The following is an 18147-nucleotide window of genomic DNA, read 5'->3' on the forward strand; positions in this document are numbered from 1 at the left end:
ATTCTAATAACTATGTATGGTGCCAGGTGGGTACTAGACTTATTGGGGGGATCACTTCATAAAATTTTATGTCAAACCACTATGCTGCACACCTGCAATAAATATAAAATAATATCGAGTGCCAACTGTAATTGAAAAATTTTTTAAAAATTTTGAAAAAAAAGAATACAAAGCCACAAATTCACAGCTTTTACAAAAATTATCCAAATGGCCTACTCATTAATTCCCAAATGTGCCTTTTACTTGCAACTTAATATCTGCAGGCATGTAGTTCCGTGTGCCCTGGGCCTTACTTTGTACACACACCATGAAACCTGCTGAGGCCTGTTCATGACCATGGCCTCCACAAGGCCTTCTCGGAGGTTCCACTCCCACAGTTACCATACACTCCTGCTTTACATGGGAAAGCTTATGATAACCAACTGCTTATGCTCTCACTAACCTTTCATCTGTAGTAACTTACATTTATTAATATATTGAGAATAGAAAATTTTAGAATCACTTTAATCATAGAATTGAGGAGCCGTTTCACCCAACTTTTTAATTTTTACAGAGAAATAAAATGAGGCCCAGAGAGGTCAAGTGTCTTTGTAAGGTCATGAAGCTGGTTAGTGGCAGAACTAGTCTGACTTTAAGTCCAGGACTCACTTTATCATAGCACTTTGTACAAATTCTTTAAGAGAATGAATGTTGGGTATAATGGCTATAACTTTAGAGATATTTAAATGAAGCTTGCCAGACTCAGTAAATAAAAATACAAGAATCTCATGTAACTTATATAAAAAAATTATTTGTTTATCTGAAATTCCATTTAACTGGCCATTCTACTTTAGAATCAAAAGGAGTATTAGGAGCAAGCAGAGCAACTTGAAACAAAACAGAGAAAATCGCGTTTCTGCTTAAACACAACATCCCCCTGGATCATGGCGCAGCTTACAATGCCTTCCCCTTAGGACGCCTAGTGATCCAACGGCCAGAAATACATCGTCAGGGACCTCAGAACCTAAAGCAGCGATTTGCAACCGCTGCGCCGCCAGAATTTCACAACATGCAACACCTGAATATTTACCAGGGGCCTGGCCTCTTTTCCCTTAGATTGTCACATAAAAAAATGACAACAGCCAACACAACAATAGCCGTCTGGTGTGAATGAATCAAAAGTATATCTATTTGTTTTTTGTCAGATTGGCCAAAACTATAATATTTTCTTGGTGTGCGGCAGGATTTAGGTAGTTTATGTGTGCTATGAGACGAAAAAGATTGAGAACCACTGATCTAAAAGAATATCTTTGACATTTTAATTTTGGTCCGACAGATAGTATACAGTACAGGTGTCCCTCAACATATGCATATATTTTACCAAGAAGATGGTTGTAAAAAGAAGTTTCAAAAAATCAGAATAGCTGGACAAGGACAAAAGGTAAGGCATGTTATCAACCAACAGCGTGAGCTGTTTATGGCTGCTCAAGTCACAGACAGCCACATCAGCCTTGAGCATGCTCACTAGGCAAACTGGCTTAGGCGGGTGGAATGTGTGGTGACGTCTTACCAATGGTATAGTATGGAGATACAGCCATTCTATCTCTCATCCCTAAAAGGGGAAAAGGATCAAGAATTTTGCTTTTGCTGTAATAAAAATCAAGAATGAAGTACTTATATTTCCAGCCAAGCCCAATAGTTCAGATTCCAAATATTCTATTGTTAGGTAACAGAGCAAAATTTCTTCACCTAGTTTATGCTGTGACAGTGTTTCTTCATAATAATGGACACAGTACTTGGCAAGACTATGTGAAATTAGAGCTTATTTTTACAAAGATTCTAACAATGAAAAAAGGGATACACATATTTGAAAAGGAAGCTATAAATGCTGTTTGTGCAAAAATAAAAATGTGCACTAATCAAAAACAAAACAACAACCAACAAATGTGTATAATGGCAGTATTAATTATGTCTGGGTCTAGATCAAAAGGATTGGCCCTTAGTATACAGACCCACATAGAAACCTCTATTTCAAAGACTGAGTGTTGTCACACTAAAGTGCTAGCTTAGGCCAGTTTAAGAAAACAGTAAAGGCTCATTTGCAGAGTTAACAATGAAGAAATAAATGGACAAATTCTACAAAACTCAGAGAGGAGTATCTGAGATGTGAGAGTCCTATACATCAGGCCATATAAAAATGATGGGAAAGTGGAGAAATTCAGTGTTCGGACTAGCAAAGAGCAGACTGAGCTAAGTTACTTAAAATACCATCCAAACATTCCAAAGGCTGTTGTATAGGTTGGGTGGACAGTAAAATCTTCAGAGATAGATCCAGGATCTTATCAGGAAAAAATATGGAGAGCTGAACCTAACAAGGTGAACACAGGAACAACATGGTACATTTGAATATAAGATTTGATTATTTCTATGTTCAAGAGAGGACAACACACAGTATGTGTGGAAAATATGGGGCTTTGGTCAACAGAAGGCTCAGTGTTGGTTGCGGGGTAATTTTGATACTAAGAAATATAATGTCATCCTAGGAGGTGCTAATGTACCAGTGTTTTCCAAGGCATATTCTAAGGACCATTCATTCCGAAAATTATTAACAGGTCTTATGGAGGGAAAGAGTCGTAGGGGCCCATGTGTTTGGAAATGATAGACGAATCAGGATCATTGCTGATGTTCAGGGCTTTCGTGTGTTGTATACACTGAATTTCTAAGATATGAAGTACTTTCTCAACTTGAGAAATCATGGATAGATACCTTCTTTCTAAAAAGCACATTGTGGTACAACTATTTAGCAGGACACATTTTGGAAAACATAATAACAAAGTTATAATACATAAGAAAAGGGGAATGATGATCTTGCTTTTGGTCAGACACAGTGGGGCTGTGTGGTGAGTCAGGCACCATGATTTCAGAGGAGAAAAAGGGTCGGAGAATAATCAAGATGATGCCAACTACTCTGGGTTTGAAAACAAGCCATGTCAGAAATGCTTGAAAGAGCAGAGAGAGGCTATTTAGCTTGGAGAAGAGACAACTTTGAAAAGGCAAGATAAATTGTCTTCAAATATTTGAAGGTAGACCTAGGATTAACAGACAGGAAAATAAAGTTTAAATCAAGATTAGAACAAATTTCCAGTTTTTATAATAGTTCCAAAGGTCCCAAATTTCAAAACTGTTCTAAATTTCCAGTCATCCCCAGTTCCTACATGGCTGCCCTGGGAAAGCTGAGACTGAGCATTTCTGAGGACACTGGTGCATGAACTGGGATGACTCATCTGGGAAACGACATTGAGGGGAGTCACTACAAAAGGAGGGTTTGGATGAGGGGATGTCCACAGACCTTCTCAGCACTCAGATCCCATCATTAATTTCTCTCTTCTTGCCTCAATACTTTTCATCTCCGCCAAGGAATGATAGATTTTTCTTTTCTTTACTAATCTCTTATTTTCTCTAATTTATGGGCTGTACTTTTATAATTTGGGTGACAGTCTGCACAACTATCATTACTTTTAAATGTAGAAAGAATTCACAGTGCAATACTCACAGCAAAAATTTTCTTGACCACTTCTGTCTGGATTTTATCAAAAAGAACGAAGTCCTTTTCCTCCACCATCTTATCCCGGTAAACACGATTTGATTCGTGCAGATAGAGCTTTACCAGGTCCCGTGCGGATTTCACACACTCCACCGAGGAGAAGAGAATGCCCTTCAAGGAGAACAGACAAAAATATGGCATGAATAACAACTTACAACAACAGCTCCTACTTATTGAAGCCAGTCATGTGACAGGTACTGGAGTCGATGTTTTGCCAGACACAGCTCATTTAACCATCATGATGATCCCACAAAGTCATTTTTATTATATCCATTTCGCATAATTTGGAAATTGCAGTTCAGAGATAGGAAGTATGTCCAATGCCACATAATAGGTGGCCTTAGTTCAAAACCAAGAGGTTTTGAAATCAGGTTTGCCTGGCCTTGGAGCCTGGAATTTTAGACATTGCATTTCAAATCCCCACGCTGAGGGAAGGTGGCTCTGCTCTGTTTCAATTCCTTCAGTGCCGTTTTGAAAGCTACTCTGAGTGACAATTGCTCAGGTGAAATCAGAATGGTGACGAAGGACTGGGATGAGTATAGCTAACTTCTGCAGTCACCAACGCATTTGTTTATCTTGAGTAGGTTCTCTGTCCCATCTAACACAGTAACACAGGAATTGTTTAAAATATTTATTATTTTATCTCAAATTTCTGGCACATCTCTGCTACTATTAGCCAATGTCTTAGCTTTCTTTTTCATTGAAAATAAAGACTACCAAGAATAGAGCCCCTCAACAACTTCAGTAAGTCCTATAACTTCAAACTCATTTGCTCCTGTGTCCGCCTTCATTGCTTTCTTTCTTGTGTCAGAGAAAGAGGGGGCCATTTAATTGCTCCTCAGTACCCGAGGAATAATGCTCAGATTCCACAGCATGGCACAAAGGTCTGGTTCTAATACGACTACCAGTCTGATTACTCATGATCCCTCTTATTAGCACATCTCATAAAAATCCAGATTTCGGTTTCACAAAACTCCAATTATTTTCTGACCCTGACTGAATACATTCTGTGACTTCACGCCTTTGTTCGCTCTGCTCATATTTCAAGATCTAGATCAGGTGATAAACTTTGTTGAGTCTTCAATGGTATCTTCTTTCCTGTCCAACACCATTCCCTCTGATGTGCTCCCATATGACCCTTTAAATATTTATAAGAGAATTATTAGTTTCTAAAATTATTTTTCTTTGTACTGGTTTGCTTCTTCCAGGTCAGGGTAAGTGTCTCAAAGGCAGGGAAACTGAGAGATTTATTTTTGGATGTGGTTTGTTTTAATCACTGTATTACTAGCACCTTGCCTGGTACCTGACAGGATTGTCAGGGAATGCTTGTTGAAAAAATGAATGAACTGATATTGAATCCTTCAGTTACTATAACATCACAAGAACCTCCATAATACTTCTGCTTTTGGTAATGGCAGAATAGCTGATCACAGACCAACCCACTGAGACCAACTGCAAAAGATTTGGGAAAATTATTTTTAAAGTTTTATCATTTTAGAAGCATCGGAGAGTAATCAAGTCAGCGAGGACTTGCGGGGCTCAGCTACCGGAGAGAAGGGAAGGAAGTGAGATTAACCCCATGTTTGGCACCATTTATCTTCTTCAGACATTTGCCAATTCACAAGCAGTGGCTTATAGGATCAGAAGTGGAAAAGACAGTGACAAGAGAGAGGTTGAGATGCTGAGCAAAGTTTTCTCATCTCCTGGGACGGGAAGGATGAAAACTGGAGTTCAGGCATTACCAGGGAAGAGGTTGTAGCTAAACCCCAATGGCCCCTGTCAGATGGTTATACATTAGAAGTGTGAGTGAACAAATCACTCAGTCCTCACAGGAACTAAAGCCCAATTTCAGTCTCCTCAGTCCCTGGCAACTGCGGGCCAGAAGCAGAAGTATGTAATTTCTGAAGGAAAATATCATCATCTAAACCCTCAAATCACCTGTACATTTTAAAATTCATAATGTCTGGCAGTCAAACTGGGAATACCAGGAGATATGACCAAAACCAAGAAAAAAACTGACCCACAAAAGATCTAGGCATTGGAATTAACAGATACCAACTTTAATAAAACCACAATTAATATGACTAAGAGATTAGATGACCAGGTAAAGAATTTCAGCAGAGCACTGAAACCTTTAAAAATAAACCAAATGGAAATTGTCAAATTAAAAATGACCCCCAAGTTACAGTTACTGAAATTAAGAATTTATCAAATGGGATTAACAAAGAATAGACACAGCTGAAAAAAGAATTGCTGAGTAGAAAAGGGATCAGCACAAAATAATCAAACTGAATAACAAACAGAAAAAAATATTAACAAAGAAAAATACATAAGTGCCCTGGCCAGTGTGGCTCAATTGGTTGGAGTGTCATCCTGTATACCGAAAGGTGGCAGGTTCTATTCCCAGTTGGGGCACATGCCCAGGATGCGGGCTTGTTTGGGGGCGTGTAGGGGAGGCAGCCAATCTATGTTTCTCTCGCTCATGGATGTTTCTCTTTCTCTCTATCCCTTCCTCTCTCTAAAATCAATATATAAAAAAGAAAAAAAGCATAAGAAGTACATGAAACACAGTGAAAAGGTCATATACATGTATGGGAATACCAGATGTAGAACAGAGAGAAGAGAAGCAATCTATAAAGAGATGTTAGCTCTAACTTCTCTGAAACTCAAAAAAAGGGCATCAAACCTGATTTAAAAAATGCTGCAAACACCAAGTAGGATAAATAGGAAAACACCACCTAGACACATGAAGCATAATTGTGAAATTCTTGAAAATCAACAACAAGGAGAAAAAGTTAAAAACAGATAAGTGAGAAAAATACAGATACTCTCAAAGGAACAGCAAGACTTGGAGATAATTTCTCGACAGAAACCAGAAAACAATGAAATGGCACCTTCAAAGTGCCGGGGGGAAATAGCTGCCAACCTGGATTCTAAATCACCGTCCAAAGTTCATAAAAAATATGAAATAAATGCATTTAAACTCTAATGAAAACTGAGAGGTGCTTTGCTAGCAGATATAAACTAAAGCAAACACTAAAGAAGTTATTCAGGCAGAGCAAAAATGATTCTAAATGGAAAACCAGAAATGCAGGAGGAATGAAGATAAATGGAAAGGGTAATATGTGAGCAAACCTAAATAGTGTTGACTTACTAGGACAGAAATAGTGCATTATGGGTGTTCAGTATACACTGAATTAAAATCAATCAGTGGCATAAAAGTTGAAAGGAGGTAAATTGTTCTAAGATCCTTGCATTATATGGCATTTGATAAAGGAACTAATTTATAAAGGATAAAAGGATAAAGTGACACACTTGGTACCTATTAGATGAATAGTCAAAGGATGTACAGCATGCTAAAAGAAAAAGAAAATAAAGAATAAAAAATATAATTAGCTCAATAGAATATGAGAAATTGGAGAAAAGGAAACACACCACATAGAACATATTAAAAACAAATAGTATAATTATTATGTAAAATAATTATTATATAAAATAACATCAAATATAAATGCACTAAACATTATAATTAAAAGACAAAGATTATCAGACTAGATTTTAAAAATCTAACTGTGTGTTGTCTACGGGAAATATATATTTTAAATATAAAAATTTAAAACAGCTGTAATAAAAAGCTGGAAATCAATATAGCATAAAGATACTAAAAGAACATGGAGTAGCCATGCTGATATCATTCAAAGTTGACTTAAAAGCAAGAGCCAATTTTGATATACAGTGCATTTAATAATAAGAAAACGGTCAGTCCACTAGGAAGGCTGACAATTAATGGTCTCAGTGGCCATGTCAAGAAGTTAGAAATAGAAAGACAAACTAACCCCAAACCCAAAGTAAGTAGGAAGAGATTATAAGATTAAATATTAATAATATAAAAACAGATACCAAATAGAGGTAGTCAAGAAAGTAAAAAACATAATATTGGTAACTTTTCAGTTTCTTTGAAAAGACTAGCAGAATTGACAACTCCCTAGTAAGGCTGATAGAAGATAAAAAGAGAAAACAGAAAAGGCACACATCATCAACATTCAGAATAAGAAGGAGGGCATGTCAGCTGCAACACATATTTAAAAGATAATAACAGGATATATAAACAATTTTATGCCAATCAATTAGAAATTGTTGACATTGACATCTTACCAGAACTGATATATCAAGACAGAAAATCTGAATTGTCTAATATGTATTAAATAAATTAAATTCATAATTTAAAATCTTCCACAAAGAAAACTGCAGATAATCTCACCAGTAAATTCTTCCAACATTTAAGGAAGGCACAATACAATGTTCTACAGAACCTTCCAGAGAGGAGAAACAGAGGGAACACTTCCCCATGTCATTTATGAGGACTTCACAACCTTAGAATAGCAGATGAGAGAAATTTAGGACAATCACTAATATAGATGCAAAAATTAGAGAGAACAAAATAGCAAATGGAATCCAGCAAAAAGCAGTGAGGTGTGCCATTGACCTTTCTAAGCCCTGTTACTGCCAGGCACTCAGGCTGACTGGCAAGGGCTGAGCCAGTGTGGGCACGGCCAGTGCAAACTTTGCACCATCTTAGATAGTCACGTGCAGCACGGAGATGGGGCCGGTTAATAATTCCTGCCTCTCAGAGCACGATCAAATTCTGTCCTGGGTGGAACAGAGGGAGGAAATGGAGAGCTGGTCAGAATTATTGAGTCTTAGATCAAGCCGGATGGAGGAAAACAGCGGATTCTCTGGGCTGTGCCGTCTTCAATCATTCCCTTGAGCTCTTCCTTCAGGCCTTTGGACAAGCAGGCAGGCAAAGTGGGATGCAGGTAAAGAGGGATGCAGGTTATAAGCTACAAGCTCTCCCGTGGAGGAGGGTGGGGGGGGGGGAGCAGTGCTGCAGTGGGGGCTGCACTTCCCCACACCCAGCAGGTGGCTGACAGCGGGCAGGCCTGGCTGGGACACAGAGCCCAGAGGTCCACACCCAGGATGCCTGAGTCAGACACAGAAACAGGCCCGGGGAAGAAAGACTCACCCCCACTCCAGCATCTCCCCTCCCATTCTTCCTCACTATTGCAGCAGTTGCCCCGAAAACAAGGCTGGGACTGAACCTTCCTCCTCAGGAAGCCATTGTCGCCCGATTGCATGCACGTGGAGCTGAATATTCTAGTTTCCGATATCAGTGCTGCTGGCTCTGTGCTCATGCTCACGGTACCTGACTTGTCTGTGGCACAGTTTTCTCATTTCTAAATTGGAAATAATCAGTATTTTACCTTACATGGTGGTTGTGAGGATTAAATTGTTAGGGCCTAGAACTGTGCTCTGTAAATGCTAGCTATTATCACAGACTAAAGTCAGATTTTTTTATTAGGGCCTGGTCTCAAGTTATCTTTCCAATCTCACATACATAGTTTTATACATTTCTACCGCCATGTCCATTCATGCTGTCATCTGTTACCTGGTAACTTCTCCGAGTCTCTGTTAAATTGGGATAAAAATGTGTATCCCAGAGGGATTAAATTTCAGGTGGTCCAGGTGACAAGGCAGGAGCTAGGGCTGGGGGCTTCTGCTAAAAGAAACCTCACACCATTGCGAGCAATGAAAATGTTATAAAATTATTTTAACACCTTTTTTATTAAACTTGGAAAATACAGATGGTAACACCCCCACCTCATCATGTTGCAGTGAGATTTAAGAGAGGGATTGTGTGGTAAAAAAAAAAGTCTTTTTAAATTAATACTCAATAAATGGAGATAAGAGTGGGTACACACACATGTTGCCATTGTCCAGGCCTGAGGACTGTGGACCTAAAGACTTCTTGCTGCCTTAACCCTCTTATGCTTGTTCTCCTCATTGGAGGCACAAGGAGCAGCACAGGGAAGGGGTCCAGGCTAGGAACCGGAAGACTAGATTCTCATCCCAGCCTTGTCACGGGCTGGCTGTGTGCTGTTGGGTAAATCTATACAATCTCAGCAGGTCCCTGGTCCTCACTCTAATGCAGCAATGCTTGGGAGACACATGGTCCACCCAGCAGTGCTCTCCTGAGCAGCTGACAGATGTTCTGGGAGACTTGACCTTGCTGTGGGCGCAGTGACTCCACCTCCAGGTTAAGCCTCTCTGGGGCATAGCTCTTGGATATTTGAACAAAGTTGTAGCAGGTTTCCGCTCTTTACAACGAAGATTCCTGGGTGGAACGTGCAGGCCCTGTGTTCTCAGGGTCCACCCCTTTGCTGGTCTTGGGTTCCCCAGAGTCTGACAGGTAGTGTGCTGGGTAATTAATTCCAAATACTTGGCTTCCCCTCCCCCAAGGAGGGTCATGCTTCATTTGCTGGCCTCATTGACATTTCCCTACAGGTGTGGCCTGTGTGTGGTGTGAATGACATTCTTCCATCAGAAATGGCCCAGTGCTACTTTGGGGTGAGGTCTCTCTGAAAAGTAGTTTGTGCCAATTCTTATCCAGGACGGGAGAGTTGTGGACGTCACCATGTAAGGATGCTTGTACCTGACCAAGGGGAAGAGCCGACCGGGGCTTGCTGCAGCGCCCTCTAATGGCGAAAGGCCACACTACTGGAAACCACAGGCACAGACAGGCCTTCACCGTTCAGATGAGCAGCTGAAAGGATCTGAAATGGCTCTGGCCTGGAAAAGAAGCTGGAATAATTAGAACCGAGGCATCCCAGGGGCCGGCAGATGGTATCTCAGGAATATTACGACATGGCTTCTTCAAGAGGCAGAGCTACCCTGCACACCTGGGGACATTCCTTTTCATCCAAGAACAATGGATGTACCACCAGGGCCTGCAGAATAGTTTTCTCTTTCTTTCTTCTGTGCCATTTTGCTCGCTATGCTGACATCATTATGTAACATTATCGCCAAGATGCTCAGCCTCCTCCAGCCCGAAGGAACCAACTCGGAAATGCATTCTGTTACTGGGAAATAATTTATTGGCAAACAGACCTCTATTTTTTGAAGTCCGTCCTCATGGGGCCCGTGGCACTCCATTTACCTGTTTATGTTCTTGACTCCATGGGAACTGTGCCTTTGCCAAGAGTTTGGCATCTACTACTAATTTACCCAGAATGCGAGGAACCAGATCATCACTGAGCCTTCTGGGGTGTCTCGGAGCAGATGGGCTCACCTGGAAAATGTTGGCGAAGTCTCGGAGATTGAAGATATAGTGGAATTTGATTGCCGTGGGTAGGAATGTGGTGGCGATTTTCTGATGGAAGGAAAGGGCCAGGTTGATCAGCTGAGGGGTGGATTTCTGCAGTGATGCTGGGAAGTTTCCAAGACTCAGGTGCTGAGTCAGGATGGAGCTGTAGATGGAGGACAGGGCGTCTGCTCCCGGGAAGGAGAGGACAAAGATACTGAAGTGACGCTGTGCAAGGAAACAGAGGCATGGTGGCAGCTGAGTGAGAAACCTGGGGTCCCAGAATAAAGCCAACCTTTCTGAATTTACACAAAACAGAATTCATATAAGGGCTTTTAATTTCATATTATGGCCACATTTTTCACATTAAACCCAAATTTAGGTTGGACTTAAAATGACTGGGAGAATAATGGGCTTTGGAGCTTGGGTCAAAGACGTCAGTATGGGGGAGCAGGAGGAGAACTGAGCCTGGGCTCAATGGGGGAGCAGGAGGAGAACTGAGCTCAGACTCAATGGGGGAGCAGGAGGAGAACTGAGCCTGGGCTCAATGGGGGAGCAGAAGGAGAACTGAGCTCAGACTCATTGGGGGAGCAGGAGGAGAACTGAGCTCAGACTCAATGGGGGAGCAGGAGGAAAACTGAGCTGGGGCTCAATGGGGGAGCAGGAGGAAAACTGAGCCTGGGCTCAATGGGGGAGCAGGAGGAGAACTGAGCTCAGACTCAATGGGGGAGGAGGAGAACTGAGCTCAGACTCAATGGGGGAGCAGGAGGAGAACTGAGCTCAGACTCAATGGGGGAGGAGGAGAACTGAGCTCAGACTCAATGGGGGAGCAGGAGGAGAACTGAGCTGGGGCTCAATGGGGGAGCAGGAGGAGAACTGAGCCGGGGCTCAATGGGGGAGCAGGAGGAGAACTGAGCCAGGGCTCAATGGGGGAGCAGGAGTAGAAGGGAGTCTGGGCTCAGTGGGGGAGCAGGAGGAGAACTGATCTGGGGCTCAGGAAACCTGAGTTTGATACTGAGCATCCACATGACCTTGAGAGAGTCATTTCATCTCCCTGACGTTTTCTTATCCTGAAAAATGAGTTAAATCAGATGAACTCTCTGACCCTGTCCAGTGCAAACAGCTTTATAACTCTGGGTATAGGAGTTTCTCTTCTTAGAAAGTCAGCATCCTGCATGATTTACCACTTTTAAAGGCTGGATGGGGGAAGGGCCAATCCTTACTATGATCAAGTAACATCAGCCCTGGTAAGGCAGTGTTTAGGGTCCCAGAACCACAGCTCCTCCCATACCTGAAGCCGTGGGTTGATGGTGAAGCTGCCTGAAGTAGGATTCATACAGGAAACATACTGCACATTCGTGATCTCCTTTAGAGACAGCTTGTTCCGATCATACCTGGAACAGTCAGAAAACAGGTGAGAGCTGTGTGAGGGCCAGGCAGGCGAGTGCCTTGTCCAGGTGAGATACGATGTGTCCTGTCGTTCACATGTTTGGGTGGTTGGTAGAGACTGAGAAGAGACATGAGCCTAGGACAAAACCCTGACGATCCAGTACTTATGGAAACAGTGTAGGGAGAATAGACCACAGCGATGCACTAAGGGGTAGGAGGAAGATCAGGGTGCATGGCACCCCAGGAGGCAAAGGCAGTCAGCATTCCTAAAAAGGGAAAGTGGTCCAGCACATCATGTGCTGCGGAGAGAATAAAAAGATGGATTTCATCATAAAGATACAGTTAGCAGCTGAGCAGGAACGGTTTATGAGAGTGGAGGAAATAGAAACTAATAATAATGGCCTGAGGAGTGAGTAGGAGGTGAGGGCGTGAAGACAGAGTAGAGAAATTTGATTAAATAGCGAGCGAGAGAGAGAGCAGTAAATTGAGAACAATTTTTTAATACAATAGAAATGTATGCATGTTTTTATGAAGGAGACAGGGGACTAGTTGATGAAGTGAGGATTTCAGGAGGTGGGGAAAAGTAGAATCAGGATGCTGGTGGGCGGCTATGCCCCAGGGAAGATGTGACAGGAGGAGGGAGAAAGGCTGCAGGGATGCACGTAAGTTGTCTAGATGCATAAGCGAGAGGCAGATGGTGTGTGATCATCAACTGAGGTGGGTGGGAAGCTTGAGGAGAGGGGGAAGGTATGAAATGGACATTTCTGAGCATGGAACTGTAAACCGATGGAGGCAGTAAGGGTTTCCAGGAAGTTTCTACTTCTGTTTAAGACTTGTGACTTTGAATCCAAAGTAAAACTGGTAAGCCTGACTGGTTTTCTCCGGGATAGCTCAGCTGCTCAGATGCTGGCGTGGAGACTGTGGGTGGTTGTATATGGCAGGCATCCAACAAAGACAGGAATGAATGAAAGGCAACTCAGGTTACCATCACAACTATAGTTCTCTCTGGATTCCCTCTTCAGACCGCCCACTCTCTCTCAGCAGCCGATTCATGTGTGAGGTAGGAAGATGAGCCAAAAATGGTGAAATGACTGACTTGTGGCTATTTTTTCCCTGCCAAGTTCAGCCCTTTTGCCATTAAAAACTACACTGTTTCAAGAGACAGTGTGGGCCCTGAGTTGTTCTGAAGAGACAAAGGCTGCTGAGACCTGCAGATGCTCTGCACTGGGCAGTGTGTTGGGTGTGACCATTGTGCCTGCTCAGGGCTATGGGCCCACGATGAGGGGAGGAGTCGGAGTCACTTCTGCTTTGGGGGTTTGGAGAAGGCAACTTTTGAGAAGAATATTGAAGACAAAAGTAGGCCTTTCTCTTTAGATGAGGGCTCAGTACCTTCTCAGGTGGGTCGTGATGCCCTGTCTGAAAGCCCACTCAGGACACAGAACCCCGTGAGGAAGGGAGTCGGCCACGGGATTCTCCTCCGGCTGCAGAGCTAAACTGAGGGCTGCAGTTCCAGGGGAGGCGGCTGGCTCGGCCCTGCCTTGGTTCCTTCCCCCCAGCCCGGGCCCTTGGCGCGCTCCTACCAGTGGCCGTAGTCCAGGTGCTGCCTGATGAGGGTGTGGGGCTGCACCGTCCCGTAGGCATCCACCTCCGGCATGTTCATGTCGTCGATGAAGTAGATCAGCTTCTTGTTCCCTGGGGGGCCATAGTTTCTCCCTGCCTTCTTCTCCAGAGGCTTCTCCAGGACAGCTGACGGGAGAGACAGTTGGAGAGGGAAGGGTGTTCAAACCTTAGATGACAGTACGGACGCCAAGTACGAGCCGCGGTGCCGTGTGCATGAGTGTGGAAACGACAGCAGTAGTTCCACCAGCTGCAGGGGTTCCACCGGACCAGAAGGAGACCTGGGAGTGACCTGGCAGCACTGGGGACAGTATCCACCAGGCCCTGAACCTCTTACTATGTGCGGGGTGTTAGGTGTGTACAAACATTAATTATCTCACTTTGGCCTTCCTCAGATCACTGTAAGATTAGTGCTATTATCCCATTTTAGAGATGAGGAAACTGAGGCTCAGAAGGACACTGCAACTCCTCTAAGGTGGAGCCAGTATACAAACCCAGAGCAGGCCAACGACGAAGCCCATGCTCTTTCTGTGATCTCTGTGGGCCCAGTTTTGTTTGGGAATAGACCAGAAACAGAGAACGCCTTGGCAGTTCCAGGGCCCAGTACTCTGGCCTGGAGGAAACCTGCACGGAACCGGACCCCGGGCGGACTGGCCCTCCTTGTCTAGGATAGCAGGGCAGCATGACAGCGGTGGCTTCCATCCCGGGGCCGGGTGGAGGCCCCTTCCACTCCTGGGCTACACGAGAGGACAAGAGTGCTGTCAAAGAGCTCACCCCCTGGGCGTTTCTCGGAGGGGGAATAGAGACACTAGCCTCAGAGAATTTCCCAGAAGCCTCCAGGATCATGAAGCCCCCCACCCAGCACCTTCAGGTTGCCGGGCCCTCTACCAGAGCATCTCGCGTCTTCCTGGAGACTCAGTACGGACGGTGCAGGAGCTGTTTCCCCAGTTATCCAGCCAGAGGGAAGGAATCAAACAGCATCGCTTCCAGCCAGACAGGACTTGTTTAGAACAAACTTAAGAAACAGGGTGGAGGTATATGTGTGTTTTTTTCAATCAAGCAACTAAATATTTATGTATTGCCAGAACCAACACTTCCTGGAAGCTCTAAGGACCATCTGATTCTCTCTCTTGAAAAACGAGTTTGTAAACAAGGAGAAAGTGTCACTAGACATAGGAAGGTGACAGATAGAAAGACAAGTTCCTTCAAGAAGCTGGAATATCGGATTCTCTGGTCCTGGGTTAAATTCAGTGCTTAAAATATGAAATGAATGTAAATTCAATTAGCATCGCATTAACATACACTATCAACCAATTAATCACCCAACACCTTCTTCCCCCTAAAGATAAAACTATATACAAGATCTGTCAAAATGAAATATAATTAATGGGCTGCCAAGGACATGTTTTTGAGAACAGTCCTTCCCGTAGGAAATGCTCTCCGTAGGAAGACTCTTTTCTCCTCCTTCCAAAGCAGCGATTCTCCAACCCACCCCTGACATTAAGCAGACCCTGTGATTTGGGCTGATTCGGCTCTCTGTGCTTCTAAAGGACTGTTGAGGAGAAAAGCATGCCAGTTAGCAAGACGTGGCCTTGGGATGCACTGAATGATCTCACGGGACAGGTAAGCACCCCAGAAAAGAGAGGACTCCCTGGGGAGAGGCACACACACTTTTGATCCCTACGTGGCCAAGCTCTGCTCCAAGTCCCCTCTAGGCAAGAGGGTAGCAGGCTTTTCTTTCCAGCCAGAACGGGAGGAGCACAGTGGCTGTCAGTGTCAGCAAACATGCTGAGGCTGAAGATGCTAAACACGCGAGACATCTACGGACGTGTGGCCCGGGGTCTGCACTGTGATGAACAGGTCCTATGAGTCACGCCCATGCCCAGGCGGGCTCACCTGTACGTCTTAGTAATTTCTCCACATGGAACTCCAGACGTCCAGCTAGAATGGTATCTAGCAGGTGCACCTGCGACCCACCGGTTTTATCCGTGTTCCTCCAGTACTGTTTCACCACCAGCGCACATTTGAAGAGCAATTTCATTATCAAAGTGAAATTGTTCTCTCACTGTTGTCAGTGTCTCCACTGCCACCATCCTTGTGCACCGGCTCTCATCTAGTAACTACCAAATCCTCCCAAAGGGTCTTCCTCCTTCCACCCTGGGTCCCTTCACTATACTCCAAACAGTGGGCATCCTTCTAAGATATACATCAGATGGGCCCGTCCCCTGCTTACAGCTCTTCAGTGGCATCTCATCTCACTTGGGGCAAAAGCCAGACTGGTTACACCCACAGACCTCGCACCAGTGTTGCTCCCCCACTGCTCCCCTGGTCCCTCCCTCGGCTCGGGCCACCCTGCGTCTGACACACTCGCTGCCTCGGGGCCTCTGCTCTGGATGCCTCCTCTGCCTGGAATCTTTTTCTCTCAAATGCTAGCACAGTTTGCTTCTTACTTACCTCACTCATGTATGTACTCAAATGTCACCTTCTCAGTGAGTCCTTCCCTGGCACTCTATCTAAAATTACACCCCGTCTCCTCCCACCAGTGTGGCTCAGTGGTTGAGCATCAATCAATGAACCAGAAGGTCAAGATTTGATTCCTGGTCAGGGCACATGGCTGGGTTGTGGGCTCAAGCCCCAGTGTGGGGGCGTGCAGGAGGCAGCCAATCAATCATTCTCTCTCAACTCTGCCCTCTAAACTCTGTAGGCCAGGAAATCTCTCTGCTTTTCTCATTGTCATACCCCAGCACAGAGAATGTTATCTAGCATAAAGGAGGATGTTGAAGAACATTTACTAAATTAAGAAATAAATGAATGAATTTTATTATTATAACGTGCCCCAGGAATAGGCAGGGAAAGAGCCAAGGCCATTACCCCCATTTTGTAACTAAGGTAAAAGAAGCTAAGGCAGGTTAAATGCTTTGCTGGAATGAGAATTCAGGTCTGTGGATACCGACTTGACCCCTTCTTTCACATCACCCGGAAAAGTCCTTGTAAGCCCTAACATCTCAACCCCTTGCCAGGGATGTCCCTGACCGTTCAGTCCAACTGACCCCTCCAGTCTCTGAATGGTAGAGCAGGACATTTGTCCATGGAGCACTGCTAGGAACCCGACCTATATACACGCCCTTGACCATTCCCCTACCGAGGATTTGATGTGCATTATCCCATTGATGCCTACTGTAAGAGCAGACCTATAAAGTATTGTCATCAGCTTTTTAAAAAATAATATTTTTACAGAGAGGAGAGGGAGAGAGAGGGAGAGGGAGAGAGATAGCGACATCAATAATGAGAGAGAATCATTGAACAGCTTCCTCCTATACACCCCTACTGGGGATTGAGCCCACAACCCGGGCATGTGCCCTGACCGGGAATCGAACCGTGACCTCCTAGTTCATAGGTCAACACTCAACCATTGAACCACACCTGGGCTTGTCATCAGCTTTTTAAAAATCTTTTAAAACATGAGAAAACCAAGGCTTAGAGAAACTAAGGGACTTTATCGAAGGCCATACAGCTAGTGAGGGCAAAGTCAAGGTTCTAACCCGGATTACCTCATGTAACCACTACTATAAACTACTTCTTAAACATTACTGCAACGTGGCTCTGTCCTTGAGAAATTCCCAGTTCACTCATTGCCTGACTGTGTTTTGACAGAGAACATTAGTAATTAATCATGTCTTACTTTGCATTGACATGATTTGTGTACCTGTGTTTGAACTATTTCCTTACACATTATCTATTTTTTTCACATTAAGATGCTTTCGTTATATTGCAAGGGCTTAAGTTGTATTTATTCTTTCAAAAAATAACATACTTTGAATGATTATAAAAATACATGTTTACTACACAATGATTAAAAACCACAGAAAATCATAATGAAGAAAATGAAAATTACCCACAATTCTTTACCTACTAATAAACATTACTTTCAATATTTCTGTGTATTTCATCGTAGTCTATTTGCTCTGTTAGATTTTTCCTTTATAAAATGAGAATTATACTGCAGATTCTGCTTGTATTTTTAAAAAATATATTTTTATTGATTTCAGAGAGAAAGGGAGAGGGAGAGAGAGATAGAAACATCAATGACAAGAAATAATCATTGACCGGCTGCCTCCTGCACACCCATTGGGGATCAAGCCCACAACCCAGGCATGTGCCCTGACCAGGAACTGAACCATGACCTCCTAGTTCATAGGTCGACACTCAACCACTGAGCCACTCTGGCCAGGCTCCTCTGCTTGTATTCCTCTCTCTCTCTCTCTCTCTCTCTCTCTTTAAATCTTCACCCAAGGATATTTTTCCAATTATCTTTTAGAGAGGGTGGAAGAGAGAGGGAAAGACTGAGAGAAACATTGATGTGAGAGAAACACATCAATTGGTTGCCTCCTGCACAAGTCCCGACCAGGGCCCAGGGGGA

General features: G+C 43.6%; 1 protein-coding gene across 1 annotated transcript in view; it reads right to left on the minus strand.

The window, feature by feature from the left end:
- Nucleotides 1-18147, minus strand: part of DNAH9 (dynein axonemal heavy chain 9) — a 333701-nt gene that overhangs the window by 135919 nt on the left and 179635 nt on the right. Inside the window, exons 39-42 of the mRNA XM_054709112.1 lie at nucleotides 13691-13856; nucleotides 12013-12115; nucleotides 10710-10949; nucleotides 3533-3694 (exon numbers count right to left, since the gene is read on the minus strand). Coding sequence (XP_054565087.1) covers nucleotides 3533-3694; nucleotides 10710-10949; nucleotides 12013-12115; nucleotides 13691-13856 — 671 coding nt within the window. The remainder of the gene's footprint in view (nucleotides 1-3532; nucleotides 3695-10709; nucleotides 10950-12012; nucleotides 12116-13690; nucleotides 13857-18147) is intronic.

Source organism: Eptesicus fuscus, chromosome 20 (assembly GCF_027574615.1).
Source record: "Eptesicus fuscus isolate TK198812 chromosome 20, DD_ASM_mEF_20220401, whole genome shotgun sequence".
Lineage (NCBI taxonomy): Eukaryota > Metazoa > Chordata > Mammalia > Chiroptera > Vespertilionidae > Eptesicus > Eptesicus fuscus.